The sequence below is a fragment of the Canis lupus genome, chromosome 28, assembly GCF_011100685.1.
Source record: "Canis lupus familiaris isolate Mischka breed German Shepherd chromosome 28, alternate assembly UU_Cfam_GSD_1.0, whole genome shotgun sequence".
NCBI lineage: Eukaryota > Metazoa > Chordata > Mammalia > Carnivora > Canidae > Canis > Canis lupus.
Genome location: NC_049249.1, coordinates 6,856,519 through 6,875,346, shown reverse-complemented (window position 1 = coordinate 6,875,346; position 18,828 = coordinate 6,856,519). Strand labels below are relative to the sequence as shown.

Below are 18,828 nucleotides of genomic sequence, written 5' to 3'. Positions count from 1 at the left end.
TGGGAAGGAGATGCTGGGAATAATTATCTAATGAACTAAGTCTCAAGGAAACTAGGAGGAATGAGTTCTAAACTATAGATGGAGTAATTAATTATGGACCTGTAGGGGAACTCAGCTTTCTCTGAGATAGAAGGAAAGGAAGTATGGTGGGGTTTACAGATAAGTTTGTAAGGGGGCACTTGCTGGTAGGCAGCTGAGAAATTGAGGGCAAGTTTTCTCTTACAAGTTAAAGACAAGGTCAATAAAAAAGCAGGTGAAATTTTAGAATTGCTACTTTGTGGCTAGGAGGCCTTTAATAAAATTGTTGAATGAATGAATGAACTCAAAGCTAGTGGAGAGGCAAGAAACAAAGAACTCCAGGTGCTCTCCAGATTGCCCACCAAACTGCATTTGGCTCACCTGGTTCCTTTTTTGCTCCTTTTCCTCTTGTTTTGTTCTCAAACTTAGTCTGATCTAGAATTGCTTGATAGATCCTCACTCAGAGGTTGTGGATTTCCTACCTGTAAATTGCCTTAGGCTTAAAAATCTTAAAAGCTTTCTGGGTTACCTAGGGGATATCTAATTTACCATAGTTGACCACAATAATTTTTATCATCTTAGGTTGCGAGGTATTTGAAGTCAAGAGACTTTGGCTTTTTTTTTTATCTTTGCATGTAGTGCCCATAGCACAGGCTTGGCATGTAGGAAGCCCCCACTTATTTTTCTAGTTTCATCACCTAGACTTAGAGCTCCTCTTTTTACTTGGCCAGACTGTACTGTTTTTTTTATCTCTTTATCTTACAAAAGATAGTCAATCTTTATGAATATATGTAAGTTTTAGAAATTTAATGGAAATATAACAAAAATGCAGAAAATCGCATAAATTATGTCTAGTTTTCTGAAATTTCAAAGTAAATACACCTGTGTAACTGCATTCAGTTTTAGAAACAGTATATCACCAGCATCCCTGCAGTCCCCTTTTATGTCCCCTACCAATTATTTCTCAGCAGAGGTAACCACTATAGTGAATTCTAACCTATAAATTAGTTTTATTAGAACTTTATATAAATTGAATCATATAGTATGTCCTCTGCTCTGTTAGGCTTCTTTCACTCAACATTGTATTCATGCAGTTCATCTCTGTTCTTGAATAGAGTAAGAGGCTCTTCATTATCTTTGCCTTATGATATTCTATTATATGAATCTATCACAAATTTACTTATCCATTTGATTGTGGATGTATATTTGGATTATTTCCAGGTGCTATTTCTAATTAATGCTGCTTTGAATATGTGTTTTGGTGAACATATGTTTGCATTTCTTTTTTTTTTTTAAGTTTCAGTTTATTTTATTTATGATAGTCACACAGAGAGAGAGATAGAGGCAGAGACATAGGCAGAGGGAGAAGCAGGCTCCATGCACTGGGAGCCCGACGTGGGGTTTGATCCCTGGTCTCCAGGATCGCGCCCTGGGCCAAACCGCTGCGCCACCCAGGGATCCCTATGTTTGCATTTCTGATGGGTATATATCTAGATGCAGAATTGCTGGGTCATAAGGCGTATGAGTGTTGCTTTTTAAAAATATATTTATTTATTTGAGAGACAGAGTGAGATGAGAGCGCGTGTGCTCATGAACACAGAGGGTGGGGAGGGGCAGAGGAAGAGGGAGAAAGCCACAGGTAACTCCGCACTGAGCGCAGAGCACACCATGGGGCTTGATGCCATGACCCTGAGATCTCTATTTAAGCCCAAACTAAGAGTTGGATGCTCAACCGACTGTAATTATCTAGGTGCCCCTGAATGTTTGCTTTAATAGATCCTGCTAAATAGTTTTGCAATGTGGTTGTATAGTTATATTATTCTTCTACCAACAGTGTTTGAGAATGAGTTGCTCCCACAGCTTTGCTAATGTATGGTATTATCTGCATTTTCCAATTTTAGCATTTTTGGATTTGTTTTATATTTCTTTGATGATTAGCTAGGTAATCATATGCTTTTTTTCCCCATATGTTCTTGAGCATTTGAGTATCTTTTGTTGAAGTCGCTTGTCTTTTTCTTTGGGATATTTACTATTATTTTGTAAGAGTCCTTTATGTATTCTGATTACAAATCTGTTGAAAAATACACATATTGCATATATTTCTCTCATTCTGTGGGTTTTCACTGTAATTCTGTCCTTTGGTAAGCAGATGTTCTTAATTTGTTTAGTTTATTAAATTTTTCCTTTATGGTTAATGGTTTTGTGACCTGTTAAATTTTGCCTATTCCAATGTCATGAAAATATTCTCCTATGTTCTTTTAAAGGCTATATTGCTTATATTTTACATTTAGACCTACAATCCATCTGGAATTGATTTTTGTGTATGGTGTGACAAGGGTGAAAGTCTCTTCTTTGCCATGTGGGTATTCAGTTAACTTCAGTATCTTTTTTTTTTTTTAAGATTTATTTATTTATTTATTTATTTATTTATTTATTTATTTATTTATTTATTTATTTACGATAGACAGAAAGAGAGAGGCAGAGACACAGGAGGAGGGAGAAGCAGGCTCCATACCGGGAGCCTGATGTAGGACTCGATCCCGGGACCCCAGGATCGTGCCCTGGGCCAAAGGCAGGCGCTAAACCTCCGAGCCACCCAGGGATCCCCAACATCAATATCTTTTACTGAAAAAAATCCTTTCACTACTGTAGTGTTACTGTTTTCACAAATCTGGTGACCATACACATATCTGCATCTGTTTCTGGACTTTTTATTTTATTCTTTGTGTCTATTTGCTTATCCTTGTGCCAATAATCACAGCCTAATTATTATAGCTTTATGCTAGGTCTTGATATCTAGTAGTGTAAGTCCTCTAGGTTTATTACTTTTTGCCATCTAGATTGCCGTGGCATTCTTGGCCCTTTACACATAAATGTAACTTTAATCCAACAAATATTTACTGAATACCTACTTATTATATATACTAGGCACAGTGATAGATGTTGGGAATATAGCTGTCAATATGATAGGCCTGGTCCGTCCTTTAGTAGTTGGGAAAGCCACTCACATAGAGTGAGGTAAAAAAAATAGCCTAGGATAGAGCCCTGAGGAATTCAATATTTAGTCAGCAAAGAAGACTGAGAGCTAGTGAGAGAGAACACCAGCATGCCAGAGGACACATAACCACAAATGTGAAAAAAAGCAAGAAAGGACAGCATGAAGGAAGCAAAGGGAAGGTATATCCAGAAAGTGTGGTCAGTTATGTCACTGTTGCTGCAGGATCAAGCAAGATAAAGACTGACAAAACATCCATTGGATTTAACTCTGAGTGCTATTGTGAACTTAAGCAGTTTCTAGGGTGGAGAGGGGGGTATCTTTATTAGACTGTAAACTCTTAGATGGGAACAAAGTTCCCTGTTCAATTAGTGCTGAGTGACTATTATTTCATGATGATAATCTAATAGTGCTCAACTTCGTAAGGGTCAAAACCAAAAATGTTTTCCTGTTTTATACCACTCCCCTTCATATCCATTCATGCAGCTGTTGAAAAAGTAATTGCCTAAGTGGAGAATAATTTAATACTTACTCAAACCTTGGCTGTTTTAGATAATCAAAAATGATTTCATCCATCCATGCATTTAGCAAACATCTATGGAGCAACCACCAATTACCCAGGACTCATAAACACTGTTTTCGAGATGTAAGTAGGAAAGGAATGGAAGGAAGCCTAAAAAGATGTATTTCACCCAAGTACATCCCAATGAGTTAACGCTGCAGGCTCTATTTTTAGTTTTCCATGACTGTTCAAAAGGATATATGGTTAAGCTCTGTGACCCGAAGACAGAATTTTAGAAGGTGCTTCCTTTTTGGTTAAGTAAAAAACAGAATTTCAGTAGAGATCTTTATCCTTATTGGGGGTTCTCCTATAATTTATTGTTTGTTTGGTATTTATTTACACTTTGGTATCTATGTTTGAGTCATTTTTTTTTCTTTTTTACGTTTTAGAAAGATTTTATTTGGGATCCCTGGGTGGCGCAGCGGTTTGGCGCCTGCCTTTGGCCCAGGGCACGATCCTGGAGACCCGGGATCGAATCCCACATCGGGCTCCCGGTGCATGGAGCCTGCTTCTCCCTCTGCCTATGTCTCTGCCTCTCTCTCTCTCTCTGTGACTATCATAAATAAATAAAAATTTAAAAAAAAAAGAAAGATTTTATTTATTTGAGAGAGAGCACAGGGGGTAGTGGAGCAGAGGGGAAGGGACAAGCAGACTTCCCATTGACCAACGGAGCAGGGAGCCTGGCGAAGGAATGGAGAGTTTGCTCCATCCCAGAGCCTTGGGATTGTGACCTGAGCTGAAGACTAGCTTAATTGACTGAGCCACCCGGGTGCCCCAAGTCATTTTCTTTTTAGATTTGAATGCTCATTTTAGGAAAGAAAGAGCAGAAATTACTTCATTTTGAAATAGAATAAAATTACATTAAGTATGGGCAGTGCTAATTACTGATTGCCATTTATCATGGGTTAGGGCCAATGTTTATTTTTCTTTATTGTGTGAATTAGCATTAAACCCTCACTTGGGGTCAGGTGCATAAATAAATGCCCAAGTAAACCACTTTTTTTTTGTTTTTGTTTTGTTTTGTTTTAAATATTTTATTTATTCATTCATGAGAGACAGACAGAGAGAGAGAGAGAGGCAGAGACACAGGCAGAGGGAGAAGCAGGCTCCATGCAGGGAGCCCGACTCAGGACTCCATCCCAGGTCTCCAGGATCACACCCTGGGCTGAAGGCGGTGCTAAACCGCTGAGCCACCCAGGCTGCCCCCAAGTAAACCACTTTCAAGCACACCTGAATTACTTAAGAATTCCTACCAATAATATCTTGACAAATTAATTATAAATAATTTTTAAAATCTATTTTTTAAACAAGCCTTTGTAAGGATTTTATGAGAGAACTTTTTTTTTTTTTTTTTTTTTTTACACCTAATTGATGTACTTGAAAATGTAGAAGTTTGGTAGATTAGGGAAATCTTCAGGAATAAGATTAACCTTGAGTGATCCTGACAGACTCTGGAATGCAAATGATGAGTACAGCACTTTGGTAGAAGTGAGGCTTTCTTTAGGAAAGCAGAGGAAGAGAAAAAAGGAATATAAAATAAGTTCATAGTAGGAATAAGAAGTCCATTAGTTCTTTTTAAAAAAGCGTTTCACAGGTTGATTCACAATTGATTCACAATTTTTCCTCTTAAATTGTTTTGATTTTTCCTTAGAAATAACTAGAAACAAACAAAAAAAAAAAGAAATAACTAGAAACAAAGACCACTAACGCTGCAAATTGGTAGTCTCTGGTATTACTTTAATTCTAATTGGCAAAGAAAGGAAATAGAGAATTAAGACAGTTTTAAATGATGCTTAACATTTTTAGTTCCAAGTTCAATCGGCATAGTCATCAACTGACATTTACTCTGAACCCCTTGGGTGAATGGCATTGAACCAAATCCCACAAGTAATAATATCTTCTGCTTACGTGAGCAAACTGGTAGTTGAACTATTGCTCTCAGAAGCTATGGATAATAAGGGTTGATGTTGATATGTTGTGAGATTCTAGCCTTGGAGTCATGAGGTTAAGATAGGAAAACTATACACCAAAAACATTTTTTTTTGAAAAATAGAAACTGTATTTACTTTTTGTGTTATTAAAGAAGTCACTGTCCTATGCAATGAAACACTAAATGTCAAATTATTTTTTAGTTTTTCATCAAATACTATTTTAGCTTAAAAGAGTTGAATTTTATTTGATTGATCATTGTATGAATAATGCAAAGTAAACTTTCATTTTGACAAGTAAAATAAGGTGGTGAGTTGATTCAGAGCATATCGAGTAGAATCTTAAGTGAATTGTGCCTTCATTGAAAACTCAAATACAAAGAAATCTTGGTGGATAAAATGTCAGAAATTTGTGACTGAAACCTATTTTCACCTGATCTTCATGGTTAATATCACATTTAATATTAAGATATTTTTCATTCTATAATATTAAAAATGTTTCTTTTAAGGATGGTCAGATTTTAAATATTTATCTTCTCCTGGTCCTCTCTCCTTTTCTAATCCCTCTCCACCCCAATCTCTTTTTGCTCGGGTAGGATTCCTATTGCTGGCTACCCAGTCATAACCCTTCTAATACCATTTAAGGTAGCTCTGCTGGGTTTATTTGAGTCCTTCAATCCAGTTTCTCTTTTAACCTGGCTTTCTAAACCAAGTTGACAAACCAGTTTAATTTTTCTCCTTTTTCATTTCAACAATTTGTGATTCAGATTGGTAGGAAAATATAATGTAATCGGGCACAAGCTCTTCCCCTTGGAATCACTACTTGCGAGGCTTCCTCCTTTCCTTGGCTGAACGTGCTTAAGTCAGGCAGAGTACCTAGTGAAGGACTTCAGCCCCCACAGTTCCCTGTGTGCGCATGCCCTCTTTTCTTACAGTTGTCAAAGTGCTTTTGCCCGAGCGGTCACATAATCAACCTGAAAGAAGAAAATAAATATTGTACAATTTTTAATTTTATCGATCCTTAAAAACTGGACACTCAAAGGTAACTGCTACTATGAATTTGTTACTTGAGATTGGGTGATTGCATGTAAAGGAAGATCTATTGTGTGTGTGGTTGGGGGGAGGGGAAGGAGGTATCTATTTCTCGGACTTTGCTGTAAATAAGAAAAAAGAAAAAGAGAAACACAGCCAAACAAACTATATAAGCAGTTACCGAGAGACATTGCATATTAACTTTAAAAATGTTATCTTAATCTATTGCTTTCCTTTTGTTTAAAGGGTCTTATTTATTAAATGTGGGTCTTGACCTTGACAGAATGAATTTATGCAGAAAGTGAAATTTATATCTTTAAGGAATGTAGAGAAGAAAAATGGGTGTTCCTGTTATGATAAAAATTTTTAATTCAATAAATAGATTAATTATAGCCTTCATAAAAGATTGAGTCCAGCTTACTTTTTAGCTTTTTTTTTGCTGTAGTATAGCATTAATTTTTCTATCAAGAGAATGTAGTTTAAACTGAAGGCATTAACAAAAAGCATCGATACAAGTATTGGAAAAACTGAGTGATATTAAAATTATTATCAAATGCATATTTCAGCCATGATGATATGGCTATTGTAAAAATAATTCTAGCCTACTGAAAGCAACTCAGATCCCAGATTCTAATGGTTTACTGCAGCACTGCTTAAACCGAGTATGAAAATGTCTTTTTCTATGACCATTTCCTTTGGCAATGATAGAACTTTGTGCTGTTGTGAATCCAAGCTTTACTTGTCTCTTTGTGTCAGATTTTACAATACTGATCAAAGTCATGGTTTTAGAAAAGGGAACTGAGGAACAAAGTCAATCTTACGTGGGTTATATTGGTAGTAGCTGGCAATTTGTGAGGTATACTGGACTGGGTTTTGGTGGGGGAGAAAAGGGGAGGAAAGAGTAGAGTGAGGTGGCTATGAAGCATTTCCCTGAGCCCACTATTTTGTGTATGAAACTTTAAAATTGAAGATAACCGTTTTAAAGATAATCTTTAATAAAATGGCACTACGTTAATCTCATTGATCTGACATATTTTGCTTAATAGTTAAGAATGATGGCATTTCCATTTTTCAATACATTTATTTTATAACAGTTATCATGAAGATGTCCAAAGACAGCTTCTGTGTGATTCTGAATGTCCTTTCACAAATGATCTGGGAAAGATGCTTCTCCAAGTATCTGAGTTAATTAAGTAACTGCATTAAATATATTAATAACTTTGTTGCAATTATACTGAATCATCATCTAAAAATAATTATGTGTTTGGTCATATGCTCCTTTAACATCTCAAAATATTTGTTTTTAGGGTTTCAGCATTGTAATATTCATGTACTTAAAACAATTAACATGTTCTAAAGGACAAGATAGCTCAGTGATAACTATGTGTATGGAAATCTCCTGATTTTGAGTGATTACTATTTTCATCCTTGAATGAGAAAATAGGCTGTATGGCAGAGGTGAATATAGCCCTTCTATGAGAGATGGAAAATACCATACGCTCCTTTTATGGCTAAACGAAGCAGTGATGGCAATGCACTATAATTACAATGTATGAGAATTTGGGACTTTGTACTATGCTATTTTTAACACGTTTGCTAGCATATGGTAATTCAGGGTCTTCATAATCTTTCATTGCTAATACCAGTGATAAGAGAATGGATTCTAAATTTGCCAAAGTCTTGTGACCAAGGCAGCATCAGGAGGATTCAAAAATGAAAATCTGGCAACCCCAGAAGTATCTTGACTTTCTACTTTAATCTCAGGGGGATTTTTTTTAAAGCTCCGCCCCCACCCCATCTCACAGGCAGTCTGTCTCTGTCTTTCGCTCTCTCTGACCTCAAATCCAACCAGAACATTTCTCCACCCTGCAGAGAAATTCTCAGGCTCCCGTTGAGACCCGAACCACTGAGAAGTCAAGAAATTTCTTGTGTGGCAGAATTGGAGGCAAGAAGATTGGAGAATAAGCAGAAAAATCCTAATCCTTAGACTGTAACAAGAAGCAAGCGCTTACAAACGTTTCAGTAGATTTTTACCTCTTTAAAAACGGTGGTTTGTTGGTTGTTGTTGTTGCTGTTGTTGTTGTTTTAATGTCTCCTAACAAAATGGAGTAGCTGCAGCTACTGGGAGGCCAGAGAATGATTGTGCAGCTGAGTCCTCCTCCTAACAAATGCCAAGGATTTCCTCCCTCGTGGTTCGCTGCTGTTAAATGAAACAATTATCAACGCAAGAAGGCAGTTTGCTAATCAAGAGGGATAAGACTGCTGTTTCTTTAAAGTGCCGAGCAGGGAAGGGGAAAGAAAGGGTCGTGTGCGGTGTCTTTTTAACCTTGCTGAAGGACGCAGCAGTATTTATTGACGTATGCAAATAACTGGGGGAGGGTGGTGCTTGGGAAAAAACAGGAACCAGAATCAGTTTCTTATTGCAGGGTGAACGCTCTGAGTTCCGGTGAAGGGAAAAGAGACGTGGCGAAATTGCTGTCTTTCTATTTTATAAGCACATCTCTCACTAATACAGGAAAGGAACCAAGACATCAGAAAGGGTGAAGACGCTCTCACAGTATTTTTAGAGACCTTGCACGAGCCCCTCACCACCCCCCCCATCCCCAGCCCGACCTGTTCTTCTAAATGGGAGATTATGGATTTGCATTGCAATTGGCTAGTAGCGGTGGCACTGGATTTTCGCAAGTAAAACACCCGCCCGCTTTAGCGAGGGGCATTAACGATCACATTGACAATAACGCATCTCTTTTTTTCCCCCGTTTCAGCTGCGCAAACCATGCAGGATGATTTACTGATGGACAAAAGCAAAACCCAGCCCCAGCCCCAGCAGCAGCGGCAGCAGCAGCAGCAGCAGCAGCCCCAGCCCGAACCCAGCGCAGCCGAAGCCCCGTCCACGCCCCTCTCCTCAGAGACCCCCAAGCCGGAGGACAGCAGCGCAGTGCCGGCCCTCAGCCCCGCCGCGGCCCCGCCGGCCCCCAACGGCCCTGACAAGATGCAGATGGAATCGCCGCTCCTGCCGGGCTTGAGTTTCCACCAGCCCCCTCAGCAGCCGCCGCCGCCGCAGGAGCCCACGGCGCCGGGCGCGTCGCTGTCGCCGTCCTTCGGCAGCACCTGGTCCACGGGCACCACGAACGCTGTGGAGGACAGCTTCTTCCAGGGGATCACCCCAGTCAACGGGACCATGCTCTTCCAGAACTTCCCGCACCACGTCAACCCAGTCTTCGGAGGCACCTTCTCTCCGCAGATCGGCCTGGCGCAGACCCAGCACCACCAGCAGCCGCCGCCGCCGGCGCCGCAGCCCGCGCAGCCCGCGCAGCCCCCGCAGGGGCAGCCCCCGCAGCAGCGCCGCTCGCCGGCCAGCCCCAGCCAGGCGCCCTACGCTCAAAGGAGTGCAGCCGCGGCGTATGGCCACCAGCCCATCATGACCAGCAAGCCGTCCTCGTCCTCGGCTGCAGTAGCCGCTGCGGCCGCCGCCGCCGCTTCGTCCGCCTCGTCCAGCTGGAACACGCACCAGAGTGTGAACGCCGCCTGGAGCGCGCCGTCCAACCCGTGGGGCGGCCTGCCGGCTGGCCGGGACCCTCGCCGGGCTGTCGGCGTGGGTGTGGGCGTGGGAGTCGGGGTGCCCTCGCCGCTCAACCCCATCTCGCCGCTCAAAAAGCCCTTCTCCAGCAATGTGATCGCGCCGCCCAAGTTTCCTCGGGCAGCCCCGCTCACCTCCAAGTCCTGGATGGAGGATAACGCTTTCCGGACGGATAATGGTAACAATCTGTTGCCATTTCAGGTAATGCTCCAGTGCACCTGCACACACCTCCGTTTCTACTCCTCTCCCTTTATACCCCCTCTTCCCTGCCATTTAATCGTGATTTTTGTTCTTTAAAAAAAGGCAGCGATGTCCAGCTCCCTTGTCCCATTCCCAAGACTCCGTTTCGCCGGTGCTGTTCCAGTACCGGGGACAAGGGTGAGGGAACACTGTGACTGTGACTGAGGAATCATATTTAAGCATCCTGATAAGATAGAAAAGGGCTTTTTTCTTTTGGCATATTTTTTTCCTTCACCGTGTGTGTGCCTTTTATTTTGACCTTCTTTGACAAGGTGCAGTCTATGGCAAGATACTGGCTTGGTCCCAGAATGAGTAGGCTGAGATTCCTGTCATTTTAAGTAGCTACACATTTCAAGTTATGCAATCCTGGGTCCTGAGTGCCTTCTGAAAGCTATCCGCTCCCAAACTACCCTGGGCCTACTCTTAAAGAGGTTAACAGCCCTTGAGTGGTGCTATTTCAGACAGTTGCATATGCTCAATTAAACTAATGTGAGCACATGTGTTTATGTCTCGCTAAGGTGCTGGCATCATTAATAGCAATCAGCATATTGTCCCTGCCGGGAAGATTATGAGTGTGAGATTCCAATAAACTCATGAACTCCTTTAGGGACCAAGTTGGAAGAGTAGAAATTCTAGGGTAACCCTTCCTATGTTACCCAGAAGAAGGACTAGACATAGTTTTTTTCTAGAGCAAAGAGACAATAGGACACGACCTTCAGAGCCATATTGCAATGGAGTCTATTTGCTAGCTAGCACTGAAATATTTAAAGCTGCAGTGTCCTTCAGATGGGTTATTTAAGAAGACAATACAGATCAATTACACCATTTGAAACTGGGCAAAGTGAAAGTCTTGCAACTTTAATGAAAAATGAGCCTTGTGTCTTGGTGTTAAATACCAGTGAAAAACCCAGGAAGTGCCCCAGACAAAAAGGTTGAATGGAGTGTCCTTAATTCTGTTCTTGTTTTCTGATCCAGCCCACGGCCACATCAGTTGGCAATGTCCTGAACATCTTAAGGTGGAAAGGGGTGGTGAGGGACTCCTGGGTGGCTCAGTGGTTGAGCATCTGCCTTTGGCCCAGGATGTGATCCTGGAGTCCTGGGATCGAGTCCTACATTGGGCTTCCTACATGGAGCCTGCCTTCTCCCTCTCTGTCTGCCTCTGTGTCTTTCATGAATAAATAAAATCTTTTAAAAAAAGGGGGTATGGAAAAAAAGGGGGGTATGATGAGGGTGAGTATTCACTGGGGGCTTTTGTTCTAGGCAAACATTTATTCTTCACTTAACAAATTGATTTGGCTATAAGCTTCTAGGCTCAGTTAAAAAAGAAAAGAATGAAGGAGAGAAGAGGGCTTTGAATAAGACCTAGTTGGGGTCGTCAAGGAAATGAAACAAATTCTTTGAGCATTGCTGAAACATGGCAGAACCGAAATTTGACAGAAGTAGTTTAGAGCATCAGGTGCAATTGGAATTTTGTTGTTCTTACATTTTAGATGTGATGTTTGAGATGACTCCCATCCATGAAGAAGGTGATAGGGTTATTGAGAAGCACATGATTCCCTAGGCTACCGCAAGGATTTTTAACCTTGACAGTTCAAGGGAGCCCGTGAAACTTGTAAATTGTGTGTATGAGAGTTTTTCATGAGAGAGGATCTTAACAAATTTTCGCAGGCATCCTTTAAGAATGGAAGATTTTAATATTAAAGTGTATTTCTTTCCATTCTAAAGTTTGTTTTGATAAAATGAAGAGAAACTGCAAGATGGGATTAGTTTGGTAGAGAAAAGGAGGAATCTGCTTTCTGGAATTTCTCTCTGTGCTTATTTTTGTGGTGAGGGGATAGAACCGTGAGGCTGCATTTGGTAGGAAAGCCATTCTTTTCAAACAGTTCTTTTTATACTGATGCTCCCTATCCAAGTTCAGTCTTAGAAGATAACCTAAAATCTGAGAGGAAGTTTTAGGGGTGAGAGCTTATAGTGTAGACATTAGTTATGTTTTTCTAGGCCCTGAATCTGAATACGACTAGCTTTTGATTAATTGTCTCTGGAAGGGAGGGCTGGGGAGAGATTATAAAATTTCCCCCAAACTGATATTGACAAGTAGTATGTAGTTTGCCAGTGGTTTCTCAGCAAACCATTTACCAGCAATGCTCATGGAAGCTGGACAGACTGATTTGAAGTCAGCTTATTTTCATCCCTGGTGGTGCTATTGAGTAGGTAAAGATGGCCAAAAGACTTGAGATTGTATTAAAAATTGAGCTGTATATATTTGGTCTCAGGAAAAATTACGTGGACTTTATGTCTCACTTCTTTGTCTTACTAAAATGGAACTTTGGGGTTTTGAAATAATCTTAGAACCAGATTAGAACACACAACCTGGTTGTGTTTTAGTTTTGGGTTGGAATATTATGACTTTGTGGTTATTTTTTTTTAAGATTTTATTTATTCATGAAAGACAGAGAGAGAGGCAGAAACATAGGCAGAGGGAGAAGCAGGCTCCCCACGGGAAGCCTGTTGTGGGACTTGATCCCAGGACCCCGGGATCATGACCTGAGCCAAATGCAGATTGCTCAGTCACTGAGCCACCCAGGTGCCCCAAGAGTTTGTGTTAAATATATCACATATGTTTAAAAAGCAAAAACTAAACACTTTGAGTCTTGTGCATAGAATTTTACATGTTTGTGCATTTATTTAAATCATTTTTCTATGAAAGGGGGAAAATATCTTAAGTAGTCCTAGAGATTCATTTTACAGACTCTGAGCTAAAAGGGGCTTGCAACAGTAATCTACTCTAATATGCCTTAATATGTATTTTTATTTATTTTAAAGATTTAATTTATTTATTCATGAGGGACAGAGGCAGAGACAGAAGGAGGCTCCCTGTGGGGACCCCGGGATCATGCCCTGAGCCAAAGGCAGACTCAACCACTGAGCCACCCAGGCATCCCTCTTAATATGTATTTTTAAAATCCATATCCCGTCAGTGATGCTTCACTTTCTTTTGCCAACCAACACAATAGATTTTTTTTTGAGCTTTACTTCTATAGTTTATATTGTAAAAGCAATGACTGTATTTGAATGTGGTTTTCCAAACTATACATCTCCTTACCCCCTTCCCTCAATTCTAACAAAGTTGATTGGTTTCCCTGAGTTGAGGTTCCTGCTTCCTTCAGGTTTACTTGTATCTACTTTATAGATATCTGTAAATAAGGAAACCAAGGTCCTAAGAAGTAGGATGACATAGCTCCAGTCCTAGAGGTTTGGCTAATTTTGTTGATGTGTATCCTTAACCTCCCTGTAGCACTAGTGGTGTCAGGTAAAATTCATTTTAAGTCAGGTTCTCTTTGGCTCCATTCAAAGGGACTTAGTTTTGGAATTATCTAGGGAGGTTTTCTGTCTGGTTGATGCCTCTTGGTGATGTACCTCCCACTAATGGGCTTAGGAACAATGAGACACTCCACTGGGGGAATTATAAATATGCATCATTTTATATTTCTATAAGCAGAGAAGCCTAGGTATATAAAAGGACCAAAGCAGAGATGTTTTCTATATGTAGTGGATTTGGATTTAAATAGCATTTTTGTCCAGAGGAGTTTAGAAGGGACTTTTAAGAATACCTGTTCCACCACTCTGTGTTCATTTGCCGAAGGAGAAAATTGAAATCCCAATATGCGAAATTCCTTGCCCAAGTTTGAGTAGGTATTTTCTGTCAGAAGCAGGCTTTGGAGGCAGATTGTCTAGGTTCAGATCTTAACTCTGCCAGCTACTTGCTTTATAATCTTGAGCAAATTATGTCTACATGTTGACCTTCATCTGTAAGATGGTAATAATAATTCCTTGCTTCATTGAGTTCAGGTGAGAAACTGCATATTAACACAGTGCTTGGCCCATAGTAGAGTACCACATAAATGTTGGGCTATGATTATCATTGTTGTAATAGTGACCAGAGGTTCTGGATGATTTTATAGTAGGGATTACTGATTTTTCATACAGTTCAGTCTGAATAAGTGTAAACTTCTATATAATGTCTTTTGGTCTTTTTTTTTCTGTCTTAAGGTACCCTTTGGTTACTGTAACAAAAGGTGATTTGCCATTAACTTATGGGCCAGGCCTTGTTCCTCATTGAAACTCCTTTGAGGTTCAGATCTATTATAACCCTCGTTATGCTGACAGAGAAATTGAGTGTTAATATATTTACTTTATCTGCTCATGATCACACAGCCAGTAATTGACAGAGTTGGGATTTGAACCCAGGTAATCTGCGTCCAGAGCCAATCTCCACTATAATACCTTGAGTATAATAACTCTAGAACATCAGTTAACAGTGTTGTGTAGAAGCAGGAGACTGGGATGAATCTGTACTTGACCTTATGATATACCCTGGAAATACTGCTTTTAAAAAATTTGTATTGATGGAAATGGAGGAAGAAAAATATAGTGCCCATACATTTCCTACCACTTATTTGCAACAGTAGTCAATATATCCCCCTATTTACTTATTTACTTAATTTATGTATTTTTGAATATTGTATTTTTGAAAAAAATTCAAATTAGGTTTTGCTTTCTTTCTGCATCTCTGACTTTATCTCTCCTCTTCCCTTACCCCAAATTGAAAGTAATTATACAGATTTTGTATTTTCTGGCATGTCTAGTTAATTGTAATTTAGTGTTAATTTTGCTAGTGGGTTATTTATAACAGAGGAACAAATTCCTTACATGAATTAATGGGAATATAGATGATGATGATGATGATGATGATGATGATGATGATGATTTTGAAGAGAGAGAGAGTGTGGGGGAAGGAGGAAGGGAGGAAGGAAAGAGGGAGAGAGAGAATCTTTAAGCAGGCTTTATGTTCATCCCAGACCCCAACTTGGGGAGATCTCAGGACCTAGAGATCATGACCTGAGTTAAAATCAAGAGTTGGATATTTAACCCACTGAGCCGCCCAGGCACCCTGGGAATATAGATTATTTTATTATTTTATTTTATTTATTTATTTATTTTATAGATTATTTTAAAAAGTCAATACATACATCTATTCATAATACATTTTGAGGAAACAGTGATATCTTCAACCAGTCAAGGTTTTTTTTTTTTTTTTTGTAAACCATCTTTTTAGGAAGTAGTATAAATTGTCTAGTTTATGCTTACTTTTGACTAAGGATAGTATGACCTAGATTTAAAACTAGAGACTCTTCTATAGTTGGTTTCTTAACTACTGCTCTAATGCAAAACCACTTAAGGTCCACCCAACCCCACAAACTGTTTCAGAGCCTATTATGGCATGGTTACTGTGAATGCCAACAAAGAGCCACATTATCTATAGTCTATTTAAAAGACTGGTTGGTTAGGAAATATTAGAAGATTTTCTAGGCTACTGAAAACATAAATATAATAATATAAACTGAATACTTCAAAGTTGCATGTTGAAAAGTAGTTAGCTTTTCATGACCTTGCAGTGAGTTGATACAAAAGTACACCCTCAGAAATGTAATGTTTTTAGATATTTTATAAAACACAATTTTCTACCTAAATAACTTTCTCCGTTGGTTGGCTTAGTTTGCTGTTTTTCAAGTGCTACACAAGGGTAATGCCTGTCCATTTGGATCTTGTCATTGTGCAGGTGATTTTTGTAGTGTTTTGATCCATAAGTATCAGAAGATTATGGCTTTGTTTTCAACAATATGAAGAGTTTGATTAAGTCATATGGACTTTACTAAGGAGAGAGATGGAAAGGAGCATAATTGAGTAGTGGACAGTCCATGAAGCTTGGAATGAGAAAAATACTGGTCAAAGCCACAGCTCTGTCAGTGGTGATTGGGTCACATCATTTATCAAAAGATTCTTTTTCCCAGTCTGCAAAAATAAGAGAGAGCACCCATCTTCTGGGTTTGCTTTTGAAAGAATGTGTACAAAGTGTTCAGAAAATTAGATCTTGTTACGGCTCTTAGATGCCTGCCTAACTACCTCAGATTATAGTCAGTAGGAGTTTGATAGAGGAAATATTGTTGATAATCAGTAGTCCAGAGTTAAACACTGGTTGATGGCATCTGAAAATGAAGAGGGGCTGGAAAGAAGAGTCCATCAGGGATGGAAGAGCAATGAAAGGCTCTGTGTATTATGGTGACTGCCTGACCTAGAAAGGCAATAACTACCTGTTTTTTGTAACTACCTGCTTCTGCTTCTGGTTGACTTACCAATGCAAGTATAAGCGTTTTCCTTGCCCTGTGAACATAACATTTTAATTGGTGAAGGGCTGCTTAAACTTATAATTTCCTGACTGCTACCAGTGTTGATATTGGTATTTCTGGAGCTACAAGGGCTCTAATTTGAAGCTCCTTATCCTTACTTTCTAGAAGACCATGCTTGGCTCTCTATAGAGGCCAGTGTGGTTGTCAGAGATAGAATTCAGTATAGAGACCCCAGTTTGGATCTTGAGAGTTGTGGGATATACCACCACTTTAAGGGGGCTTTCCTGGAGAGATCGCTATGCTTACAGTAGTATCCAGCTTAACAAGGAATTTTCCGCAACTGGTCCTTATTCCTTGTAAATGACTTGTATGGGGTTCTTTTATGTTTTGGTTCTATTACATTCAGTTTTCATTTCCTTTAGTGTTCTTTACAGATGCTGGGCTTGTAAATTTTTTAATATGAAACCATTCTAATATTTGCGTTTTGACTTAACTTGAAATAGAAAGGTACTACTAAATGAAAATAATACCATAAATTAGTATCTTGGAATCAAGCCTACTTTTCTTTTCCCAGAAGCTTTATTATATAATTTTCAGAAATAATAAATATGTGATATGAACCCTTGTTGGCATACTTCAGAGGAGAGCATCAGAAATAAGCACCAAAGAGCCTTTATATCATTTGATATGATTGTAGAATTAATACACATGAAGGGAAGGAAACAACATGTACTAATTTTGTGTTGTACAGCCAAATATCTTCATTTCTTAAGCATTTAGACTTATTTCAAAGTCAAGATCAAGTACAAGGGGGGAAAGAACTCTCTTTAGTAACTGAGTGCAACTAATTAAATGGTCAGTGCTACAACTGAAGCAGTGTCTAGAAGTTCAAAAGCACCTGACACTTAGTAGGTGCTCATTAAATGACTGTATAAACATTTAAACACACAGTGCTATAGTTTTGTGTTTTTTTTTTTTTTACAATATAGTATACTTTAACATTTTTGAGACAGATTTGCCATTGTACCATTTCTCTACAAGATGTCCATAGAATGTGGAAACATGAATATATGTAATGTCATAAAGTACATCTTCAATTTTAAAAAATAGAAAATATTATCTGTGTTCCCAAACTCAGGGGACATCTGAATTTCCAGGCTATGACTCTTTTTACAGGTTTGGCATGCCAAAAAGCAAGCAGAGTTCTTATTTTGACGTAAAAGGTTTTGGCAGCCAGTAGATGTGAACACTAGCTTGAATCTTACGAGTTAAATTTTTCTTTACCTACTCACTGTTAATTCATTCTTGTGGAGTTCATTTATCCTGTCATGGTAATCTGCTTTGTTCCTGATGTCTCAAATCAAGTTATTAATACTAGGACTGACCAGAATTAGGGTCCAAATAATTCTGAAAATAGCACCTAGAAATATCTAGAAGAGAATTCTTTGGTCTAAGAGGTTGACGAGTAGGTTATAGTAGGCCCATTCAACCAGCCAGTCATTTGAGGAATGTGAGATTGGAAAGCAGAGAGGTAAAGGACAAAAGACGTTCTATCCTAAATATATGATAAAGTGAGGGGATTGATTAGGGATTGGAATACTTCAGAGGAAACATTTTCGTGATCTGACAACTTACCCCCCTACTCAGAGTCCAGGAGACCTGATTCTTAGGTTTCAGATACACAGCAATTAAAAAGGACAAGAAGTAAATGTGCCCAGCACCTCTCTTTTGCAATCTGCTGTGGAAAATTTCCTTTCCTCTTTTGGCCTAGAAATATAACTGAGATTCACAGGGGATTAAAAATAGTGAAGATTGGTAATGTTTATGAGATTGTGAGGAAAGGCTGAGAGACAATTTTTGGAAATGAACCTGTTTTTTATATGTTTGCATTTGATTTTGTAGGTAGACCATTCAGCTCTTTGCCATGTTGTTGTTTAATGCAATTGTAATTGATAGTAGAATCCTAACTTCAGATAAATAGTTAAGGATAGCATATGCAGTATTTTTATTAACTACAAATCTATTATGGAATTCTCTGATCAAAGTGATGAGATTTACATTGTTGAGTTTCTTTTGGCATCTTCACTCACAGTCATAATCCATGTACTCCAGTCTGGGGTATTATATTATTTTTGATGTCCTTCTCCAAATAGATACAGGTAAAAAAAAAATACAGGGAACCCTGAATGTCTGGCCTCACCCTTTCACATGAATTATCTTATTTAATCCTTACATGTTCTTGTAAATTAGGGATTATCATCCCACTTGAGACTCAGAGATTACCT

At 39.1% G+C, this 18,828-nt stretch overlaps 1 protein-coding gene across 12 annotated transcripts in view; it reads left to right on the top strand.

The window, feature by feature from the left end:
- The window catches only part of CPEB3 (cytoplasmic polyadenylation element binding protein 3), a 199,719-nt gene that overhangs the window by 26,846 nt on the left and 154,045 nt on the right, over positions 1 to 18,828 (top strand). For 10 of the 12 annotated variants that reach the window (XR_005380421.1, XM_038578187.1, XM_038578188.1 and 7 more), the window contains one exon: positions 9,301 to 10,316. Coding sequence is in view for 11 of the 12 variants with exons in the window: in XM_038578187.1 (XP_038434115.1) it covers positions 9,301 to 10,316 (1,016 nt within the window). In the remaining variant the exon portion in view is untranslated. Of the gene's footprint in view, positions 1 to 6,419; positions 6,546 to 8,940; positions 9,076 to 9,300; positions 10,317 to 18,828 lie in introns of those variants that run through there. The other 2 variants (XM_038578195.1, XM_038578196.1) reach the window with 2 other exon arrangements.